Source organism: Lolium rigidum, chromosome 4, assembly GCF_022539505.1.
Source record: "Lolium rigidum isolate FL_2022 chromosome 4, APGP_CSIRO_Lrig_0.1, whole genome shotgun sequence".
Lineage (NCBI taxonomy): Eukaryota > Viridiplantae > Streptophyta > Magnoliopsida > Poales > Poaceae > Lolium > Lolium rigidum.
Window position 1 is genome coordinate 34,415,886 of NC_061511.1, and position 23,122 is coordinate 34,439,007.

General features: G+C 41.6%; 2 protein-coding genes across 2 annotated transcripts; one reads left to right on the forward strand and one right to left on the reverse strand.

The window, feature by feature from the left end:
* Window positions 1-777: 777 nt before the first annotated feature.
* Window positions 778-7,125, forward strand: LOC124646869 (ABC transporter G family member 1-like). Its single transcript, XM_047186912.1, has 8 exons — window positions 778-1,078; window positions 1,286-1,365; window positions 1,615-2,079; window positions 4,428-4,514; window positions 4,591-4,722; window positions 5,495-5,686; window positions 5,763-5,849; window positions 6,496-7,125. Exons 1-8 carry the CDS (start codon window positions 778-780, stop codon window positions 7,123-7,125), a joined length of 1,974 nt encoding a protein of 657 aa, XP_047042868.1.
* Window positions 7,126-7,441: 316 nt separating this feature from the next.
* Window positions 7,442-9,425, reverse strand: LOC124706176. The gene is made up of 3 exons (XM_047237829.1): window positions 9,295-9,425; window positions 8,668-8,841; window positions 7,442-8,004 (listed from the first exon to the last, which is right to left on the reverse strand). The coding sequence occupies exons 1-3, from the start codon at window positions 9,412-9,414 to the stop codon at window positions 7,690-7,692; spliced, it is 609 nt and encodes a 202-aa protein (XP_047093785.1). The 5' UTR covers window positions 9,415-9,425; the 3' UTR covers window positions 7,442-7,689.
* Between the last annotated feature and the right edge of the window lie 13,697 nt (window positions 9,426-23,122).

A 23,122-nucleotide genomic window follows, 5' to 3' on the forward strand; every position in this document is an offset into this window, starting at 1 on the left:
ATTGTAATTGTGTACCTCCTAGTTCCTATAGATGTTACACCTGGGAACATTTGGATATGTGCACTATTATATTTGAATATTGTGTTAAAATGTGAAATATTTGATATAAAATCTGACAAATTCTGTTGTGTTAAAATGTGCACTATTCACTATAAAAAGTTTCATATTTTGTTATTTTTGTGTAGCTTAGAGTACAAAGTAGCTTAGAGTACACACCATTGGTTACCCCTAAAATTTTGTTTCATATTTTTTTGAAACTTTGTAACATAATTTTGAATTTTTGAATAAAAATTTAATGTAGCTCACCCTCCGTTTTGAGTTTCCTTCTCTTTGTGCATTATGTATTTAATTTTTTTGGGGCGTGGATGGAAGAGGGTTGTAGAAGAGAATTCCTGTCAACAAGCCCACTGGTTTGTGCTATCTACCGACCGTCAGGTATGTAGTCACCTCCATTTTTTAAGTAGACACAATGCTTTGTTTTCCTCTTCGCTTCACAGGTGACGAGCTAGCCGTTAACGGCAAAGGAAGTCACGGATGACGTGGCAAGTTAAATCTTGACTATGAAAACGAGGCAATGGTAGATGGGAGACCTGAAGCAACAGCTTTCCATATGGTACCCGCATCCCTGTCACGCTTGGAGTTCCCGGTCGAGTCGCGGTCTACCTATTTAAATCAGTTCGCGCCCAGCCAAACCCCATGTGTCGATTTGTATCAGCAATTCAGCATCACGCCACAAAACCAACCAAGCAAACTAAGCGAGCGAGCGACCCATCTGTCATGGTGATCCCGCCGTCAACGCTGCCGCAGTGGGCGCCTAGGCCGAGCCGGTCGCCGGCGCCAGCTGGGTTCGACGGCGTGGTCGTGGAGCCGCCGTCGCCAGCGGTAAGGGCGGCCATGGAAGACGATCCCGGCGTGTTCCTGACGTGGGAGGACGTCTGCGTCACGGTGGACGGCTCCTACGGGCGAGAGCCGGTGAGCATTCTGAGCGGGATCAGCGGGCACGCGGCGCCAGGGGAGGTGCTCGCCATCATGGGGCCGTCGGGCTGCGGCAAGACCACACTTCTTGACGCGCTCGCAGGTTCGACCTCGCCGGCTGTTGCTCTTCAGTCTTCACTTAGAAGTTAGGACATGCAGCCAACTGTTGCTCTTCAGTCTTCACCTATGACATGTTACTGAGAAAACAACCTGACAGCACAAAACATCAACAATCTAATATACTGAAGATACTACCAGAATAGTTTACCTCATTCCCTGCTTTTAACAGTAGAAAGTTTCCGGATCACAGGAAGATTAGGTCCCGGGATTAATGAAGCTGGGGAGATTCTAATCAATGGACGCCGGGAGAAACTTGCCTTTGGAACCTCGGTAAGACAACAGATCCCTTATACGAAATCTTTTCTCTGCTATTTCTTGAGTGTTATGGTTTCGGTTGTGGAGGGTACCTTGCTAGTTTTGCTAGTCTGGGTTGTTTTGTGGTTCTCTAGGTTGTAATCTTAATTTGTAATTAACTGCACTTTGGCCATTTTTGCCCCTTTTTATTTTTCAATATACATGCATTTTTCCTGCATTGTTCTAAAAAGATCGATGCCCAAACTTACACTTGAACTTCATCAGGCTTATGTGACCCAAGAAATCATGCTGATGTCTACGCTCTCGGTACGGGAAGCCGTCTACTACTCGGCGCAGCTGCAGCTGCCGGAGACAGTCCCCGCAGCGAAGAAGTGCGCGCACGCGGAGCGCGTGATCCGCGAGATGGGCCTCAGCGACGCCATGGACACGCGCATCGGAGGGCGGATTACCAAGGGCATAAGCGGTGGGCAGCGGAAGCGGCTCACCATCTGCATCGAGATGCTCACACGCCCCCGGCTGCTGTTCCTGGACGAGCCCACCAGCGGGCTCGACAGCGCCGCCTCCTACCACGTCATGAGCCACATCGCCAGGATCGCCGCCAGGGAGGGCATGACCGTCGTCGCCGCTGTGCACCAGCCCAGCGGCGACGTCTTCGAGCTCTTCCACAGCCTCTGCCTGCTTGCCTACGGCAGGACCGTCTTCTTTGGAGAAGCAGCTCATGCCACCGAGGTGAGCATCTCTTCTCCATTTGTTCTCTTCTTCTCATTTTCGAATTAACCCCCTATAATTATTTCAGAGGACCCTTAAAAGTATTTTTTGAGTCTATATATGGGGCACTCCCATACATACAAGATCCCCTAAAGGTCATGTTTGTAACAAAGGAAAAACATAGAAATTTTGGAGGATAGAATAATCCTGGTCATGTTTGTAACAAAGGAAAAACATAGAATAATCCTATATGAAAAAATCATGTGATGTTGTTTGGAACAAAGGAATAGAAATCTAAAATCTCTTTGAAACTCCTATGAAATAGGATATTCCATAAGAATTTTAGAGGCAAACTAACATGAGGTCTCAGCTCATGTATTCATTTCCTTATGTCTAAGATTCGTGTGTTTTTCCGGTGTGATCTCAAACTAACATTTTTATAGTTTTCTTAAGGTTATGGTTCATGTAAAAGTTTACGATACATGGTAACTCAATTCGTGCACTTTTTCCTATTCATGTGTTTTAAATTCTTGCGTTCCAAAGGGGCCCTAAAACTTGCACCTCTCTAGAGGGGTATCTTTACGTCATGTACAATGCAAGATGCTTAGAGATAAACAAAACTTTCCCTTAAGCACTACGATTTTTCATATAGAAGAAGTTCCTAGTTAAGAATCTTTCCTGTATAAATAAGCACTACTAGTGCTTAAACAAAATCCTTGTAAGCTCCTCTGTAAGCACCTTGAATTGTACGTGTCCTAAGGATTCTCTAAAATGTTCAGTGATAGAAGATGAGATAGATGATCTATTATTGGGATTTTTCACCTCATCCTTTAGGCCAAAACAAATTAGAAGATGGGTTGTTTTTACGGAATCTGCTATATAGAGTTTTTCTTATACAATGCACTCCTTCCGTTCCAAAATAATTAAAAATTTAGGTTTTTCTAAGTCAAATTTTGTCCAAGTTTGACCAAACTTATAGATAAATGTGTCAATAATTAAACTTATATGAAAATATAGTGTATGATTAATCTAATGAAACTAAGTTAGGGATGTAGATGTTGATATATTTCTGTACAAATTTGGTCAAACTTAAATTAGCTTGACTTAAGACAAAACTAGAACCTCAATTATTTTGGAATGGAAGGAGTATAACACAGCAACAAAAAAAAGTACACACAAAGGGCCATCTATCATATCAGGTAAAGAAAACCGTCTGACAAACAAACTAGTGGACCAACCTATCTAGGCCTCATACGTCCAATTATACACACAATTGGGTGTACGAAAACCAAAGGTTCAACACTACGACATTTTTATGGTCTCTCCCTCTCATCGGACACTGGTTCCGCATGCAACGAGCAGGAGATGTTCCTTGGCTTCATGCAATGCATGTGCCTCGCCCTTGTAACCATCCATGTTGCGCCGTTGAGCGAAACTAGCTCAGCTTCTGGGGCATGGGCCACTACTCGGCTCAACTACAGGTGTTTTCTCGGCAAGAATGGTTGGACATAACACACACAATTAACGTGTTGGCTCTAGGCTGGTGCAGCTTCCATTCCTCTTGTGCCCCTCGAACAAAACTAGATTCATACAATCCTAATAAAATTGGGCCTACCAAGTAAGAGGATGTGTAGACTTAAGACATAATAGAAAGTAACTTGGTGCCACATGTCCAAAAGGCAAATGGAAACAACGAAAATTAACTTGGTGCAACATACGAAGCCGGCAACAACAAGTGTATGGCACAACAAGTAATGAAGCAAATGGAAACCATGAAATATAACTTGGTAGGACATTCATTATTCACAAGTTCATAAAAAAAATTGGGCACAAAGAACCCAACAAATATACCACGCCATTTGGATTACTAATGTAAAAAACTGAACCAAAATAGATGGCAAACGTGTGTGCATTTGGGAAAATACAACGACCCAAACAATACATGATTCATAGGTAACACCGGTGATGAAATGAGAGCCTTATATACTACTCCCCCTCTCTCATAATATAACACGTTATGGGACGGAGGGAGTACTTTTTTATTTTAAAATGATTATATATCAAATCTTGAAGCTAATTTATGATCTGCCTTTACTCTCGATTTTGTGACTGTTTGATCTTCAAAACTAAGCCACATCCGGTTGTTCTTAAAATTGTTTGGTCCTCTTTGTATTGTGGTAACCTATATGTTGGTAACTATTGCATTACTTACAAGTGCCTTAATAACTAGAATTTTTTTTAAAGCATAGCTAGTTGAGATATAGCTCGAAATTTTTTGCGAATAGGAAGGACTACAACCTACATTTTGTTTACAAAGAGATCTTACAAATATTGAACATATGTGTCGTTGTCGTATCTTTTGATTGTAGTTCTTTACTCAAACCGGCTTCCCTTGTCCGAACTTGAGGAACCCATCGGACCACTTCCTGAGGACAATCAACAAAGATTTTGATGAGGTACCTCTTTTTATCACTTTTTGTATCATGTTGTGAATAAAAAATTGTAACTTAGTTAATATGATCTGATATGTAGAAAATTGTGAAAAGTTCAAAAGCTACCAGAATGACTGCCGCCGAAGCAATTGATATTCTAACACAGGCATACCAGTCTCCCGCTTATTTGGAAGAAACAGTGAGCAAGATAGCTGAGATGAAGCAGATTAATGTAAGTTGCTTATTATGTTATCTACAGAAAAGTTTTTTTTTTGTATACCTTTGCATGGAGAATAGAGGTTTGATTAATTTCTTCTTAAAATTTGTGCGTGTAAAAACACATGTTTGGACAACTTGTATTTGTTGTCATTACAAAATATAGGACAATTGTAACTTTGAAAGAACATACAGTATTATCTTTGCAAAATCCAATCTAGAAATTATGTGAGACTTTCCATTTTGGTGAATCTACGTCAAATTGTGTTAACATATATTTAGTATTTTTTTTTTCAAATACTACATAGAAGATACAGTAAGATTTGGGTTAGAGGCTAGGGCTAGGTGGTGTTTGATTCTGGCTGTGCTCCACTGTGGCACCCCGGTAGATTGGTTCTGTCAGTGTTAGTGTGTTGCACGTTTGTGCAAACTATGACAATTGACAATAATTATTGTAACAATATGTCAAAATTCTTTCTAGTTTCTAATGATTCTCAGGTAATTAATTATTTTATATTTGGACCTGGGGTTTCAAGCATCAGCTTTAGTTTTCTTCTTATGTACTGTACTTAGTAATTTAAAATTTTATATTATGATGATGAAAAGAAATTAGCATCACACATATATGTGAAAAATCCTAACTCTGCAACCGATGCCTGAGGAATGTTGCCGGCAACAGGGAATCTCGTCAGCGAGTATCGATGTGCCATTTTTGCAGACTCGCACTAGCATATTCATCAACGTGATTCTCTAACATTGTTGTTATTCTAATGCGTGTTATATCGTAGGGAGGAGCTTCCTTCAGAAGGAGGGAACAAGCTAGCTTCTCTACGAAGCTCCTTGTGCTTACTCGTAGGTCATTCATGAATATGCACAGGGACATAGGATACTACTGGATGCGTTTGGGTGTTTATGTCGGCATTGGCCTTTGTCTTGGCACTATCTTCTACCAAGTTGGGAACAGTTACAGTTCTATCCAGGTAAATAATATGATTTATTGATGATGCGAAAGGTTTTATACATATTAATAGACCTGATCATTTTCATATTTTTCAGACAAGATGTTCAATAATAATGTATACGACGGCACTTCTAACTTTCATGGCAATTGGAGGATTCCCCTCTTTCGTAGAGGATATAAAGGTTATTTCATTTCAATCAAAGCAGAATTGCAATAGCACTAATTAATCCGCTAACGTAATTATATTCAGATATGGATAGATCCACTTTCACATCCGTATTTTCTTCAGTAACCAATATCACATTTGTACTTCTATATGTAATATAAATCTGGATATTTTCCACGTCAATTTCATTTTTGGTCAGATGTGGATATTTCCATCACTATTTTTTGTTTCTTTAATATGAGCAACGATAATTCGGATTATCCACTGTCACTTTTCACCCCTAGTGGTTAATATGTCTAGTTTCAGCATGTATAAGTGAACTATGGACCCTTCTTGATTAGCAAACTATAACACAAATCGGGTCCACTTACTGAAAATAGTCTTTCATCGTACACTTTAACCCAACAATTTCACAGTGGATCATGGTTTAGTGCACCTTTAAAATAAACTGGTGTATAAAGACTAAGGGCAATGTCATCTTATTTACAACCACTTGACAGTCTACTAATGATGGAATTGGTGTATTTGCACCCGGTAGTCTATTTGGAATCTGGGAAAATTTTGAGATGTAGACGGACATTTTACAAAGTTTTCAGTGACATATGGAATTTACTCCAAAATTAACTCACTATGTTGTTGCACTTCTTTACTTTACAACTCAGGTATTCAAAAGGGAGAGGATGAGTGGCCACTATGGAGTAGCAGAGTTCGTGATCTCAAATACGTTGTCAGCCACTCCATACCTGGCCCTCATCGCCGTGATCCCCGGTGCAATGCTGTACTACCTGACGGGGCTCACCAAAGGGACCGACCACTTCGCCTACTTCGTCATTACCCTATGCATGTGCACGTTGCTAGTCGAGAGCATCATGATGATCATCGCCGCCCTCGTTCCGGACTTCCTGATGGGCATCATCGTTGGGGCTGGGGTGCAAGGAGTGTTGATGCTCAATGGCGGCTTCTTTCGCCTCCCCCATGAGCTCCCTAAGCCGGTGTGGAAGTACCCTTTCTACTACATCTCCTTCCACAAGTACGCGGTGCAGGGGTTGTACAAGAATGAGTTCATGGGGCTGACCTTCCCGAGCGACCAGCTGGTTCAGGCCAACACGACCATTAGTGGCATTCAGGTGCTGCAAGAGAAGCTGGAGGTCGAGATGGGGTACTCCAAATGGGTGGACATTCTTATACTCTTTGGGATGATGGTGATATACAGGCTGATCTTCTTTGTTGTTGTGAAGATTGGGGAGGAAGTCAGGCCAAAGATGAGGAAAATGAGAAGGAAACAGATATAGCTGCAATATGTTTAATTTATTTTCCCACTATCATGTATATACCTTTTAAACATGTCCTTGGCTACAGGAAGATGCTCCAATCTATGGCATACTTATGGGATCTACCTAGCCGTGCAACACTACCGATTCATAGTTGAGGCATTTCATCAAGCTTCTGGCAGGTATTGTTGCAACATACATGCTATGCAACACATGTATCTTAGTTCGGAAACAAAGTTGCAGAAGAGAATACAATGCACCCAGAAAAATAAATAGAAACACAAGTCCATGTCACCCTCCAGACGGCATTCATTCCATGTATAAATGTGGAAGGATATTTCAATGGCATGTGGCAAATTGCGATTCCCCTAGAGATCACAGTGTTCGTTTGGATGAGAGCTAGAGCTGCTAACATCAGGAACTGATCGCAGTACATGTTACCGTTATTCTAGAAACAAAGATGGACAATACAGGACACGAGAATTAGTTTTACTTTCAGACCTGACATGTCAATTACTCAACAAACAGGAACAGAAACAGTTGAACCTTGCTCCCAAAAGAATATGAGCTACCAGTGTCAGAGTCCTAGTCTACTGGAACATACAAAATCTTCTCGGAATGGCGGTACACGAAGAATCCCATACATACCTCTGGCGGGGAGAAGCTCAGTAACTTCTGGCAGAACTCCTTAATGTCCCTGCTTTCAGTGATTGACTCGTCGAAAGTTACTGTCATCTGCTTTAGCACCGTTGCCCAGCTGAACAACCGCTCCATGAAAGCAAGTTCATGTTCAGTTCCTCTCAGGTTACTGATTTCTGCTTCTTGGAGGCAATCCATCATGAGCTCCTCAGATTTCCAGTTTGGTGGCTGACCACAAGGGCAATCTGATGGGCAGGCTTCCTGAAACAGGGGATATCAACCTAGTAAGATTAACTGATATGGTTTAATGACATAAAATTTGCCGTCCAGAAGTCGAGAAAATAACAAATGGAAATATGTTTATGTATTGCACAAACTGTGATTGTGCTGTGCAAATTAGAAGATATTACTATAAAGTTACACGAGGACTGAGGTATCATGCTACAGATATAAGATGACCCATTTGTTTAAAATATGTTCCAGGGCTTCTTTTTTGATGGAATCTTCACAAACTGCATGGCATAAGCTTAGTAAAGATTTTTCTTAGAAGCTGACTCTAATCATGTTATCAAGATTAAGCAAACAAATCAAAACATTCTCAAGTTCCCACAAAGTGCTTGAAATTTCCAGCAATAATAAAATTCTTTGAAAAAATGATACCACCAACTCAAGTAGTATTGCCACTTTGTCAAACTTGAAGAGCAGAGTGTTGTAAATGAGAGATACATAAGCCATATATTACAATAGATACTAAAACTTAAAGAGCAGAGTACCAACATCAGCCCCCACCTGGAGTCGGCAGCTAGCATAGCATGCCTAGCTGTGCCAAGAAATGCAAATGCATAATGCTTCTAGGTAGCATCACTCAAGTAACAGACTAACAATTCAAAAATTAGAGGTAAAGAAGTTGAAGGATATGCTTACGTCAAAGTGGCCAGGAGTATCAACCGCCAGTTTTCTTACACCAGTACACATCCTGAGGACATGGAACAAGCAGGCTCCAAAGGAATGTGCGTGTGCCGTTATAACAATGGACAAGAATGTAATGTCAGGGAGCCTTGTTATGTCCTCCATCAAGTATTCATTGACACGCATGCACTGCATGTTCATAAGAATCACATAAAACAGTCACAGAAGGACACAAACATCTTATTTACAAAATGATTAGCACACAAACATGGTTGCTATTATAAGCTAACGAATTAGTTTGATAGTGATAATAAAGCTTGTCAAAATTGATCATGGTTGTTTGATTTATTGCAGCTCCTCAGGGCTCATGTCTCCTTGAGCAACTACTAGTAAGCGAGCACATGCAAAACAGGTCCCGGTCATGCCAATTATGTTACAGTTTTACTTAAATGTAGAAAACGCTATTCACAAATTGAAGACAACTCAGCCATGTTTAAATGGGTGAGAATTTGCATGGCTATATCCAAAACAGACTCCACTTGAACTCTAAGTTTCTCCGTTTGCCTTGTCATCGATCGAGTATTGACTTGGTAGCATGTTGCAATGATGGAATAGGCACCACATGAGGAAGGAATAACTCACCGGCAGATAGTCCACTCTGAGGTTTAGCTTGTGTATGACCTTGAAGCGCTGCAACAGCATCAGGGTGTCGGTATTGTACATAATAAAGTCATCCATCAGGAAACCGATGTCATCATCCATCAGGAAATCGGTGTCATCCATGAAGTCATCCGTTCCGTACTGAAGAAACACATCGATGTCCAGACAATGGAGATGCATCATCTCACCAAGCTCGACATATTTTGGATGCCAAGTATTCTTCTTCCACTTGAGCACCAATAGCTGAGGAGCTGAGATTCTCGAGACCAGCAGACTCATACCGTGACCGCCGAGGAGGCAGGAGCTCAGAGTTAGCTCTTCAAGAGCTGGCGCTCTGACAGTTAGCTGCTGATGGTTACGCAAATCACTCAGCTCCATCTGTAGCAGAGACTCTGAGTGGACGGTCAGTTTGGTGAAGCCTTTGAGATTCCTCAGCTCCATCTGCCGGAGCGACCCCGAGTGGATGGCGACGTTGCCCATACATCTGGCGTCACGGATGGCCAGTCTCTGCAGCGCTGGGCACCGCCGCGAAGAAATAACGTCGGTGAGTCGATCCGGGCTGTATATCCAGACGTGGTCAAGGGAGAGCTCGATGAGCTGGGCGAAAACACCAGAAGCCGGCATGGTGAGGCCAAGAAACCCTAGGCTGAGCCTGATGGAGGTGGCGTTCTGGAAGCATGGGAGCTCGAAGCCGCCTCTTTCTTCAGACGAGCTACTGCTACGTATGATGTTGCGAAAGATCAGATCTCCGGAGAGGCGGGGCGCGACGGTTTGGAGCCAGGCCGCCACGGAGTAGGGCGAGGCGTCCTGGGCGACGGCGGCTAGGTGGAGGATGGCCGGCGCCTCGTTGGCGGCGAGAGCGGGGCGTATGCGGCGAGGGTCGGTGGCGTCCGAGAAGTGGATCTCCGGGAGGAGGGTCCAGATGCGGCGCCAGCGGCGAGAGAGGATGCTGGTCCAAGCAGCGAAGGCCGTGTCACGGAGCTTGAGAAGGATGTGGATAAGGACGTCGTCGGGCAACGCGCTCAGGTGGTCCTCGCTGCCGGTCACGGCGAGCTTCGCCCGCTTCGAGTTGGGGGCGGCCTCCTCGTCGCCGCCGTGGTCCATGAAGGAGGAGGGGTTTGCTTCTTTGAGGTCCACGGAGGAGGGATTTGGATTTGGGGATAGCGCGTCAGATGGAGCTAGGAAGGGTGGCGGCCGGCGGCCGGCGGCGGGGAACGGGTTGGAGTCGCCGCCGTGTAGCGGCTGCCGACGGGGAAAACGGCGGCGTGGGGGTCGCCTGAGCTGCGAATAATCGGTTGGGAATTCCCGGACGGCCCAACCCAACCAGCCGTAAACAAGTCAGCCCACGCCGACAATAAAATTACGATTTGCTGCAACACTTCAATTTACACATGAAATTCAGTTGTGATTGGTGGCTCGAAATATGAGTGTATTATACTCCCTCTTATTAATTTGTATATATGACTATCTCATATTGACGATAATATTTTGCATTCACATAAAAGAACTATAATATGGTCATGTAGATCCATTTATTATGTGCCACATGCTATATATTTATCTTAAGATTTCAACTTGCCACACTATGTCCACTTTCTAGCTCACCCTTCTTTGCCGGTGTTTGTACAAACTCATCTAGAAAAATAGTGCCAGCTCGTCGTTGATTACAACCCAGTGTGTGAGCTTTTGACGGTCGAGAAGGTGTCGTTTTCTAGCTGTGCACAACATACTTCCATATACTCCCTCGGCTCCACTTAACCGTCGTGAGGGTTCTTTTGCGAAAATCCCCTCCATGTTTATCCGAACTTCACATTCTCTGTCTCACCACACTCATTCCACCACCTTCTCCCTCCCCCGCATTCCACTTCCACCACTACTGCTCCGCCAACACCGTGCAGCTCCCTCCTCCTGCTCCACTCCCACGTGTAGCTCCCCTGCTCCACTTCCCTATGCATCCATCCACTCCCAGATTGTGCCTAAAAAATCCATTATTGGCGATGTTGCCCACGTGCAACCTTTCTATCCTAAAGATGAACCCGAGTGAACAAGGAGATTATACAAAGTTAGTGGGCCGTGTGCATCCCTATATGATTTATTTTTATTGTTGGCATGTTAAAATCGATCAGCATGTATTTCTTCCCGATCCTATTGTATTTTCTATTCTAAGTTTTCCAATGACATTGATGGGCAATGGAGAATACCAATCCGTAGCCCAAAACCCACACCCATCTTACAAATTGTAATAGGAAAAGGGAAAATCAATTGGGGGACTACGAGAAGGGTCACAATCTTTGTGCCACTTATACTATTGATTCTAAATTTCTAGATGATGTTGATAGGCAATAGAGAATATCAAACCACGCGTTACTCACAATTGTCCTCAAAAGTTGTAATGGCAAAAGGAAATGAAATGAAACTAAGCATTCTTGTTTGCTAAAAGTAAACTCCTTAGATAAGGTAAACTTATAGACATCAAATGGTTAATTACTAAAACTAGCACAATAAACTCAGACAACTTAGTCAATTATATTTTTATTTTAGTTCTTTGAACCCGTAACCCATCTATTTTCGGTACTCACAATCCAAAGGCAGGGGAACCCAAAGAAGGCTTAGTGAGGTTTGATACGTCTCCAACGTATCTATAATTTCTTATGTTCCATGCTAGTTTTATGATAATATCTACATGTTTTATCCATACTTTATATCGTTTTGATGCATTTTTCGGAACTAACCTATTAACAAGATGCCACAGTGCCAGTTCCTGTTTTCTGTTGTTTTTGGTTCCAGAAAGGCTGTTCGGGCAATATTCTCGGAATTGGACGAAACAAAAGCCCACGATCTTATATTTCACGGAAGGTTCCAGAAGTCCGAAGGGGAGACGAGGAAGGGCAGCAGGGGACCCACACCATATGGCGGCGCGGGTGGCCCCTGGCCGCGCCAGCCTATGGGGAGGGGGCCCCCTGGCTCCTCCGACTCCGCCTCTTCGCCAATAAAACCCATCGTGACCTAAAAACCCGAGACCAATTGACGAAACTCCAGAAAGACTCCAGGGATGCCGCCGCCATCGCGAAACTCCGTTTCGGGGGACAGAAGTCTCTGTTCCGGCACGCCGCCGGGACGGGGAAGTGCCCCCGGAAGTCATCTCCATCGACACCACCGTCATCTTCATCGCCGTTGCTGTCTCCCATGATGAGGAGGGAGTAGTCCTCCCCCGAGGCTGAGGGCTCTACCGGTAGCTATGTGGTTCATCTCTCTCTCCCATGGTGTGATCTTTATGTGATCATGAGCTTTGTATCACTATTAATCTATGTGCTACTCTAGTGATGTTATTAAAGTAGTCTATTCCTCCTTCATGATGTAAAGTTGACAGTGTGTGCATCATGTAGTACTTGGCGTAGGTTATGATTGTGATCTCTTGTAGATTATGAAGTTAACTATTACTGTGCACTCTAGAGGTCACTTTAATATGAACTCCGGATTCACTCCATGGTGTGACGGTGACAGTGTGCGCATCGTGTGTGATTCCTTTATGAAGTTGTGGAGCTTGTTTACTCCGGCTTGAGGGTGCTCTTGTAGCCCTACACAATGAATGGTGTTTGTTATCCAACAAGAGAGTGTTTGAAGTAGCACAAAGGAAGAGAAGTTATTTATTTATGTGATCATTGTTGAGAGTGTCCACTAGTGAAAGTATGATCCCTAGGCCTTGTTTCCAAATATCGAATCACCGTTTATTTACTATTCTACTGCATGTTTACTTGCTGCCATATTTATTTCAGATTGTTATTACCACTCATATTCATCCATATCACTTGCATTTTACTATCTCTTCGTCGAACTAGTGCACCTATACATCTGACAAGTGTATTAGGTGTGTTGGGGACACAAGAGACTTCTTGTATCGTAATTGCGGGGTTGCTTGAGAGGGATATCTTTGACCTCTACCTCCACTGAGTTCGATAAACCTTGGGTGATTCACTTAAGGGAAACTTGCTGTCTGTTCTACAAACCTCTCGCTCTTGGAGGCCCAACACTGTCTACAGGAATAGAAGCGTGCGTAGACATCAAGCTATTTTTTGGCGCCGTTGCTGGGGAGGTAAGATAAAAGGTATTCACATCCTCCGACTACTAAGCTATTTCCTAGCACTGTTGCTGGTGTGTGAGTGCTCGAAGCTATTTCCTTTAGATCCTGAAATTGCATCTTTTTGTTTCTTGTTTTTATTTTTCACTAGTTAGGCATAATGGAAAACAACAGTGAGCTTTTTAATCTATTTCCTGAGTTAAGATATGAATTGTTTGATGCGAAAATTAAAAAACCTATGGAACCTTATTTGCATGATAGTAGCAATGTTATTAGTATGAACGCAATTACTGCTAATGCTATGGAGAAGTCTAAGCTTGGGGAAGCTAGTTTTTGTGATCTTTTTAGCTTCCCATCTTTAGGGGAGAAAATTTGCTCCGATAATGCTTTATCTCCCGTATGCGATAACTCTAATAATGCTTGTGATATTTTAAATCCACCTACTGAAAGTTTTTCTTTCAAGATACCCATGAAAATTATTGAACTTGTTGTGGATAACCGCTATGAAGGGGATGGGACTGTTCATCCTGGAGATCATTTACTGTTTCTACATGAATTATGCGGGTTATTCAAGTGTGCAGGTATTTCTATGGATGAATTTAGAAATAAATTATTCTCTATGTCGTTGTCTGGTAAAGCGGCGCATTGGTATAAACTGCTGAAGGATGGGCATTCTCTTGATTGGAAGGATATTGTGCCTCTATTTTATTCTAAATTCTATCCTCCAAGTGAAATTCACAAAGACTGAAACCGCATATATAATTTCTGGCCTCATGATGGAGAGAGTATTGCCCAAGCATGGGAGAGATTGAAGTCTTTAATGCTCAAATGCCCCATTCATGAGCTTCCTGGTAATATCATCATTGATAATTTCTATGCAAGACTTTCTTTTCAAGATAAAACCTTGTTGGATACTGCTTGTTCTGGATCATTCACACACAACAAAGAAGAGTTTAAATGGGACCTTCTTGATCGGATTCAGGAGAATACTGAAGGATGGGAGAACGACAAAGGTAGAGAGTCAGGTATAAATTATGATTATGAATGCATTGAAACTTTTATGGATACTGATAAATTTCAAAATATGAGTGCTACTTATGGTTTTGACTCTCAAGTTGTTGCAAATCTTTATAAAGATTTTGCCTCTCATTTTGAATTGCCTAGGAAGAATTTTGATAAGTATCATGAACCTTTTAAAGACACTTGCATGAAGGATGAAACTGTTATTAATGATTGCAATGAACATGTTCAAACTTCGAAAATGCTATTTCCTATAAGCATGTTAATTTTTGTGGAGTTCATAGACCTTGTGAAAAGAATAAAGTTGAAGAAGAATATTGTATCCATCACAGGAATGAAAAAACTAGAAAGTGGTCTAGGGCTCTAGATGATCTTGGTGAAAAAGTTTGTGCCCTCTATCCTTTTATTTGTGAACTTTGCCATAGAGTGGGTCATTTTAATTTTCAATGCTCCTCCAATGATAATTCGAACCTTATGAGTGCTGCAAATTTGTATTGTGATGATGAAATCACTCCTAATCAACATGATGAACTTACTTTATTTTTGGTGTGTGAAGAGTATTGAGAAAAACTTCTTTGGTGGATATAAGTGCTCTTGATATTAATAGTGTCCTGCATGGGTGTCTTTCTTATTGCATTGGTAATTGCTACACAAATACTTACATACAAAATATTTTAGAAGATGACACTTTGCCAAAATATGATAGGACCGCTGTGTGTTTTGAACTTATTAATGAAAAGGAGGAATCCTCCCAAGTTTCTTCCATTGTTTCTGGAAATAAATCAGGTTATGTGGAGAAGCCTCCCCTCAAGCCTCTTCCTCCTAAAGAAGGGAGCGAGGAGAAGGAAAAGAAGAAGAAGAAGGGAACGAAGAAGAAGAAGAAGAAGAGGGGGGGATAAAAAGAAAGAGGTAACGGCATATCCCCGCGTGTATGAGATAACGATAGGTAACCATAAGTATGTTGCTCCTAATGATTATTATGATAATGAATCTAAGTACAATGATCTTCCTATGCCCTTTACCTATATTAGTGATTATGATTTAGAAGAGCACACTACTTTTGATATTGAAAATCTCACGGGAAACTAATTCTGAAAATGAGGATGTTAATAATTGCCATAGTATTAATACTATCCATGTTTCTTCCCATGACGATATAGAAAGCTCTAAGATTGGGGAAGCTTGTTTTGATGAGCATGATATTTTTAGTCCCCCAAGCATGGAGGATAAAATTTACTTTGATGATATTTTACCTCCTATATATGATGATTACAATGATGACTATCATATTTTCAGTCAACCTACTATTGAGGAGAAAATTAATTATGACTGAGCCCATCTTAATGGCTATAAAGAAAGCACTTCTTGGGAGATAACCCATGTTTTATTTTGCTACTGTTTTGTTGTGTATTGGAAGTTGTTACTACTGTAGAAACCTCTCCTTATCTTTATTTTATTGCATTGTTGTGCAAAGTAAAGTCTTTGATAGTAAGGTTGATACTAGATTTGGATTACTGCGCAGAAACAGATTTCTTGCTGTCACGAATTTGAGTAGGCCTCTCTGTAGGTAACTCAGAAAAATCTGCCAATTTTCGTGTGTGATCCTCAGATATGTACGCAACTTTCATTCAATTTGAGCTTTTTCATCTGAGCAAGTTAAGTACCTGTAAAAAATTCGTCTTTACGGACTGTTCTGTTTTGACAGATTCTGCCTTTTATTTCACATTGCCTCTTTTGCTATGTTGAATGGATTTCTTTGTTCCATTAACTTTCAGTAGCTTTGGGCAATGTCCAGAAGTGTTAAGAATGATTGTGTCACCTCTGAATATGTGAATTTTTGATTATGCACTAACCCTCTAATGAGTTTGTTTTGAGTTTGGTGTGGAGGAAGTTTTCAAGGGTCAAGAGAGGACGATGATACAATATGATCAAGAAGAGTGAAAAGTCTAAGCTTGGGGATGCCCCCGTGGTTCATCCCTGCATATTTCAAGAAGACTCAAGCATCTAAGCTTGGGGATGCCCAAGGCATCCTCTTCTTCATAGACAACTTATCAGGTCACCTTTAGTGAAACTATATTTTTATTCCGTCACATCTTATGTGCTTTACTTGGAGCGTCTGTGTGCTTTTATTTTCGTTTTGTTATTTCATTCTCTGAATAAATTCATGCTTATGTGGGAGAGAGACACGCTCCGCTTTTTCATTTGAACACTTGTGTTCTTAGTTTTACTTTTAGTGTTCATGGCGAAAGTTAAAAGCTGCTGCATTTATTGCTATTTGGTTGGAAACAGGAAATGCTTCATGTGGTAATTGGTATATGGTCTTGAACAATTCGATACTTGGCAATTGTTTTGCTCAATAGATCATGTTTAAGCTCTTGCATCATGTACTTTGGACCTATTAATGAAGAACTACCATAGAGCTTGTTGAAATTTGGTTTGCATGATTGGTCTCTCTAAAGTCTAGATATTTTACGGTGAAGTGTTTGAACAACAAGGAAGACAGTGTAGAGTCTTATAATGCTTGCAATATGTTCTTATGTAAGTTTTGTTGTACCGGTTCATACTTGTGTTTGCTTCAAACAACCTTGCCAGCCAAAGCCTTGTACTGAGAGGGAATACTTCTCGTGCATCCAAAAACTTGAGCCAAAACCTATGCCATTTGTGTCCACCATACATACCTACTACATGGTATTTCTCTGCCATTCCAAAGTAAATTGCTTGAGTGCTACCTTTAAAATTTCATTCCTTGTCTTTGCAATACATAGCTCATGGGAAAATAGCTTAAAAACTATTGTGGTATTGAATATGTTACTTATGTATCTTATTTCTTATAAGTTGCTTATTGAGCGGTAATCATGTTTCTGGGGACGCCATCAACTATTACACCTTTGTTGAATATCATGTGAGTTGCTATGCATGTTCGTCTTGTCTGAAGTAAGGGTGATTTATCATGATCAAATGGTTTGAGTATGCATATTGTTAGAGAAGAACATTGGGCCGCTAACTAAAGCCATGAATCATGGTGGAAGTTTCAGTTTGGACATTAATCCTCAATCTCTTATGAGAATATTATCTGTTGTTGAATGCTTAAGCATTAAAGAGGAGTCCATTATATGTTGTCTATGTTGTCCCGGTATGGATGTCCTTAGTTGAGATCTATCAAAAACGAGAAATCAAATGCGATCTATCTCCTTGGACCTTTGTACAGGAGGCATAGAGGTACCCCTTTGTGACACTTGGTTGAAACATATGTAATGCAATGATAATCCATGTAAATCCAAGCTAATTAGGACAAGGTGCGAGCACTATTGGTATTCTATGCATGAGGCTTGCAACTTATAGGATGTCTTATGCATAACACATATGAATTATTACTACCGTTGACAAAATTGTTTCTATGTTTTCAAAATAAAAGCTCTAGCACAAAAATAGTAATCCATGCTTCCCTCTGCGAAGGGCCTTTCTTTTACTTTATGTTGAGTCAGTTTACCTACTTTCTTCTATCTTAGAAGCAAACACTTGTGTCAACTGTGTGCATTGATTCCTACATACTGGCTTATTTGCATTCATCATATTACTTTGTGTTGACAATCATCCATGAGATATACATCCATGAGATATATATGTTGAAGTTGAAAGCAATTGCTGAAACTTATATCTTCCTTTGTGTTGCTTCAAAACTTTCTACTAAGAATCTATTGCTTTATGAGTTAACTCCTATGCAAGTCTTATTGATGCTTGTCTTGAAAGTACTATTCATGAAAAGTCTTTGCTATATGATTCAGCTTGTTTAGTCATTATCTTTACCATTGCTTTGAATCACTTCATTCATCTCATATGCTTTACAATAGTATGATAAAGATTATGTTGATAGCATGTCACTTCAGAAATTATCCTTGTTATCGTTTACCTACTCGAGGGCGAGTAGGAACTAAGCTTGGGGATGCTTGATACGTCTCCAACGTATCTATAATTTCTTATGTTCCATGCTAGTTTTATGACAATATCTACATGTTTTATCCATACTTTATATCGTTTTGATGCATTTTCCGGAACTAACCTATTAACAAGATGCCACAGTGCCAGTTCCTGTTTTCTGTTGTTTTTGGTTCCAGAAAGGTTGTTTGGGAAATATTCTCGGAATTGGACGAAACAAAAGCCCACGATCTTATATTTCACGGAAGGTTCCAGAAGTCCGAAGGGGAGACGAGGAAGGGCAGCAGGGGACCCACACCATATGGCGGCGCGGGTGGCCCCCTGGACGCACCAGCCTATGGGGAGGGGGCCCCTGGCTCCTCCGACTCCGCCTCTTCGCCTATAAAACCCCTCGTGACCTAAAAACCCGAGACCAATTGACGAAACTCCAGAAAGACTCCAGGGACGCCGCTGCCATCGCGAAACTCCGTTTCGGGGGACAGAAGTCTCTATTCCGGCACGCCGCCGGGACGGGGAAGTGCCCCCGGAAGTCATCTCCATCGACACCATCGCCATCTTCATCGCCGTTGCTGTCTCCCATGATGAGGAGGGAGTAGTCCTCCCCCGAGGCTGAGGGCTCTACCGGTAGCTATGTGGTTCATCTCTCTCTCCCATGGTGTGATCTTTATGTGATCATGAGCTTTGTATCACTATTAATCTATGTGCTACTCTAGTGATGTTATTAAAGTAGTCTATTCCTCCTTCATGATGTAAAGTTGACGGTGTGTGCATCATGTAGTACTTGGCGTAGGTTATGATTGTGATCTCTTGTAGATTATGAAGTTAACTATTACTATGCACTCTAGAGGTTACTTTAATATGAACTCCGGATTCACTCCATGGTGTGACGGTGACAGTGTGCGCATCGTGTGTAATTCCTTTATGAAGTTGTGGAGCTTGTTTACTCCGGCTTGAGGGTGCTCTTGTAGCCCTACACAATGAATGGTGTTTGTTATCCAACAAGAGAGTGTTTGAAGTAGCACAAAGGAAGAGAAGTTATTTATTTATGTGATCATTGTTGAGAGTGTCCACTAGTGAAAGTATGATCCCTAGGCCTTGTTTCCAAATATCGAATCACCGTTTATTTACTGTTCTACTGCATGTTTACTTGCGGCCATATTTATTTCAGATTGTTATTACCACTCATATTTATCCATATCACTTGCATTTTACTATCTCTTCGCCGAACTAGTGTACCTATACATCTGGCAAGTGTATTAGGTGTGTTGGGGACACAAGAGACTTCTTGTATCGTAATTGCAGGGTTGCTTGAGAGGGATATCTTTGACCTCTACCTCCCTGAGTTCGATAAACCTTGGGTGATTCACTTAAGGGAAACTTGTTGCTGTTCTACAAACCTCTGCTCTTGGAGGCCCAACACTGTCTACAGGAATAGAAGCGTGCGTAGACATCAAGGTTCTAGGTGCGGTGACCCAGCATACCACTCCATGTTGTAGTATACAAGTCATTGATATGATCTTCATGAAGGGACTTGTTCACAAATATCACATCTCTCAGAGTGGTACAACATAAACATTGCAGGTCAGAACACTCGAGATTATATTACAATCATAGTCAAGTTGGTATTCTCACAGGTCTAATGAGAACACCCTAAGATACTACTGAAGTCTTATTACAAACCAACATAAATATTAAACTGAGCTCAGCAACTTATTTAGGTAAGCTACGACGCTGCTCGGCTCTATGATAACTAGGGTAAGACACTACTCCTCCGCCTCATTGTTGTCAGGTCCGCAGACTATCCCATAGTCCACGCCTTCCACTCCTCCGGACAGATCAGGTTCCTCGTAGACCATTGATACGTCTCCAACGTATCTATAATTTCTTATGTTTCATGCTAGTTTTATGACAATATCTACATGTTTTATCCATAATTTATATCGTTTTGATGCATTTTCCGGAAATAACCTATTAACAAGATGCCACAGTGCCAGTTTCTGTTTATTATGTCTATTTATTGCAGAAAAGGCCCAAAAACCAAAGTGCTCGGAAAAATCCAGATAAATCACAGAAATTCTATTTCGCCGTAAGACTCACGGAGCCGGAAGGGCCAGGCCGGAGGAGGCCCAGGGCCTCCTCCCCATCGACCGGCGCGGCCAGGAGGGGGCCGCCCCACCCTATGGTGTGGGCCCCTCGGGACTCCACCGACGCTGCCCTTTCGCCTATATATTCCTCGCGACGCGAAAACCCTACATCAATCAACCATACTCCAGAAAGACTCCAAGGGCGCCGCCGCCATCACGAAACTCCATTTCGGGGGACAGGAGTCTCTGTTCCGGCACGCCGCCGGGACGGGGAATTGCCCCCGGGAGTCATCTCCATCGACACCACCGCCATCTTCATCGCCGTTGCTTTCTCCCATGATGAGGAGGGAGTAGTTCTCCCCCGAGGCTGAGGGCTCTACCGGTAGCTATGTGGTTCATCTCTCTCTCCCATGGTGTGATCTTTATGTGATCATGAGCTTTGTATCACTATTAATCTATGTGCTACTCTAGTGATGTTATTAAAGTAGTCTATTCCTCCTCCATGATGTAAAGTTGACGATTGTGTGCATCATGTAGTACTTGGCGTAGGTTATGATTGTAATCTCTTGTAGATTATGAAGTTAACTATTACTATGATAGTATTGATGTGATCTATTCCCCCTTTCATAGCTATTGGTGACGATGTGTATGCTATGTTAGTACTCGGTCTAAATTGCAACGGTCTATTATGCACTCTAGAGGTTACTTTAATATGAACTCCGGAAGTTGTGGAGCTTGTTTACTCCGGCTTGAGGTGTGCTTTTGTAGCCCTACACAATGAATGGTGTTTGTTATCCAACAAGAGAGTGTTTAAGATTAGCATTTATTTATTCAATTATGTGATCATTGTTGAGAGTGTCCACTAGTGTTAAGTATGATCCCTAGGCCTTGTTTCTAAGCATTGAAACACCGTTTCCAACAAGTTCTGTTACATGTTCGCTTGCTGCCATGTTTATTTCAGATTGCAATTACTACGTACAATCATCCATATTACTTGTATTTTACTATCTCTTCGCCGAACTAGTGCACCTATACATCTGACAAGTGTATTAGGTGTGTTGGGGACACAAGAGACTTCTTGTATCTTAATTGCAGTGGTTGCTTGAGAGGGATATCTTTGACCTCTACCTCCCTGAGTTCGATAAATCTTGGGTGATTCACTTAAGGGAAACTTGCTGCTGTTCTACAAACCTCTGCTCTTGGAGGCCCAACACTGTCTACAGGAAAAGAAGCGTGCGTAGACATCAACCATCTCGTAATCTCCTTCCGGTGCTTCGTCGGTGGCCTCCACTTCATGGTCACAGTCTAGCAAGGGTGTCGAAAGAAAGTGAATACAGAGGTACTCAGCAAGTTCAAAAGGGAAAATATGTTTGATGCACTAGCTACGACCATTGATAAGAAAATCTCAGGTTAATGCATGCTTCGAAAATATTTCTTCAAAAGATTGATTTTATTCTGAAAACTATGCCCGCCAGTCTTCAAGGTTGAACAGAACTTCACGGAGTTCCTTTCCTACCGCGTTCGTAGTTCCCTTCCCGGAACAGGGAGTGACAACCACAAATTTGATACACTCTGCAGAGGTGCGTTACTTTTCCCATAAGAGAACTTATCCTTGATACCAACCGAGACGCGTTTCTCGTCCACACTTCCTTGGTGTGGGGCCAGGTGTAAGATTCAAGCCAATCACTGCCTTCTTCGCGACCCTGCATACCCACCCTTTTTTCCATCCGTACACCCCCGGTAGACATCTCCCGATCATACGGATTTACCCCCGGTGTACTATGGACAATCCCTCATAGACGGTAGAGCATGTCATCCACACGGATGGGGATTTTAAAGGATTTCCCAACCTACTGCGATGTTATCCCCAACATCCAGCCAGGCCCTGTCAAGTCCGTTCATATGCAAGAGGGAAAAGATACTGCTGACTTCCCCAGAGCCATTATAGATCTTATGGTTAACGCGAATTGTACGGCGCTAGAATCACTAGACGGCATTGGTGATTAGTCCTAGATTAATAGAACCTTTGCAATGGAACCTCCACCATATCAACACATACCATGGTTCCATTGCCCACCACATAGTCATGTTCATAATTGGAAAAGTAACATTTGATTTTCAATGCAGGAACGATAAGTATAGTACTTTTGTGGTAAACTGATATAAAATAATCAGGATGACATGAGCTAGGCTTAACTTGCCTGGTGACTGCGAGATAATGCAGTTCGATGTGTTGGATGGAACCTGGACCTCGGGTTTTGTAAAGAAGCATCATTGTCCGGTAAAGACAATGTTATAAGATCCAAATGATGCATGCATGGGTGCATTATTTCATGTTGAATCCCTTATAGACCGACATGATTATTTAGGGTTGAGTTAAGTATTTGTGCCTTTGGCGGTAATTCATGAATTCTTTAAATACTTTAACATTGTTTACTTTTTAAACAAGAAAATATTTAAAAAGTAATTGATATTTTCCTTTGGAAAATATTGATTTCAAATTAAGAATTTGAAAAGTAGAGTTTTCCCCAATTTTTGAAATATCACGGAATTTTGAAATAGTAAGATATTTCCCTTTTTGGAAAATCTTAAATCTTTAAAAGAAATGACTTGGAATAATAAAATTCCTTTTGAAAACATTTGAATAACAATTATTTGGATTAATTAAGAATTTTCCTTGATTTTTAAATCC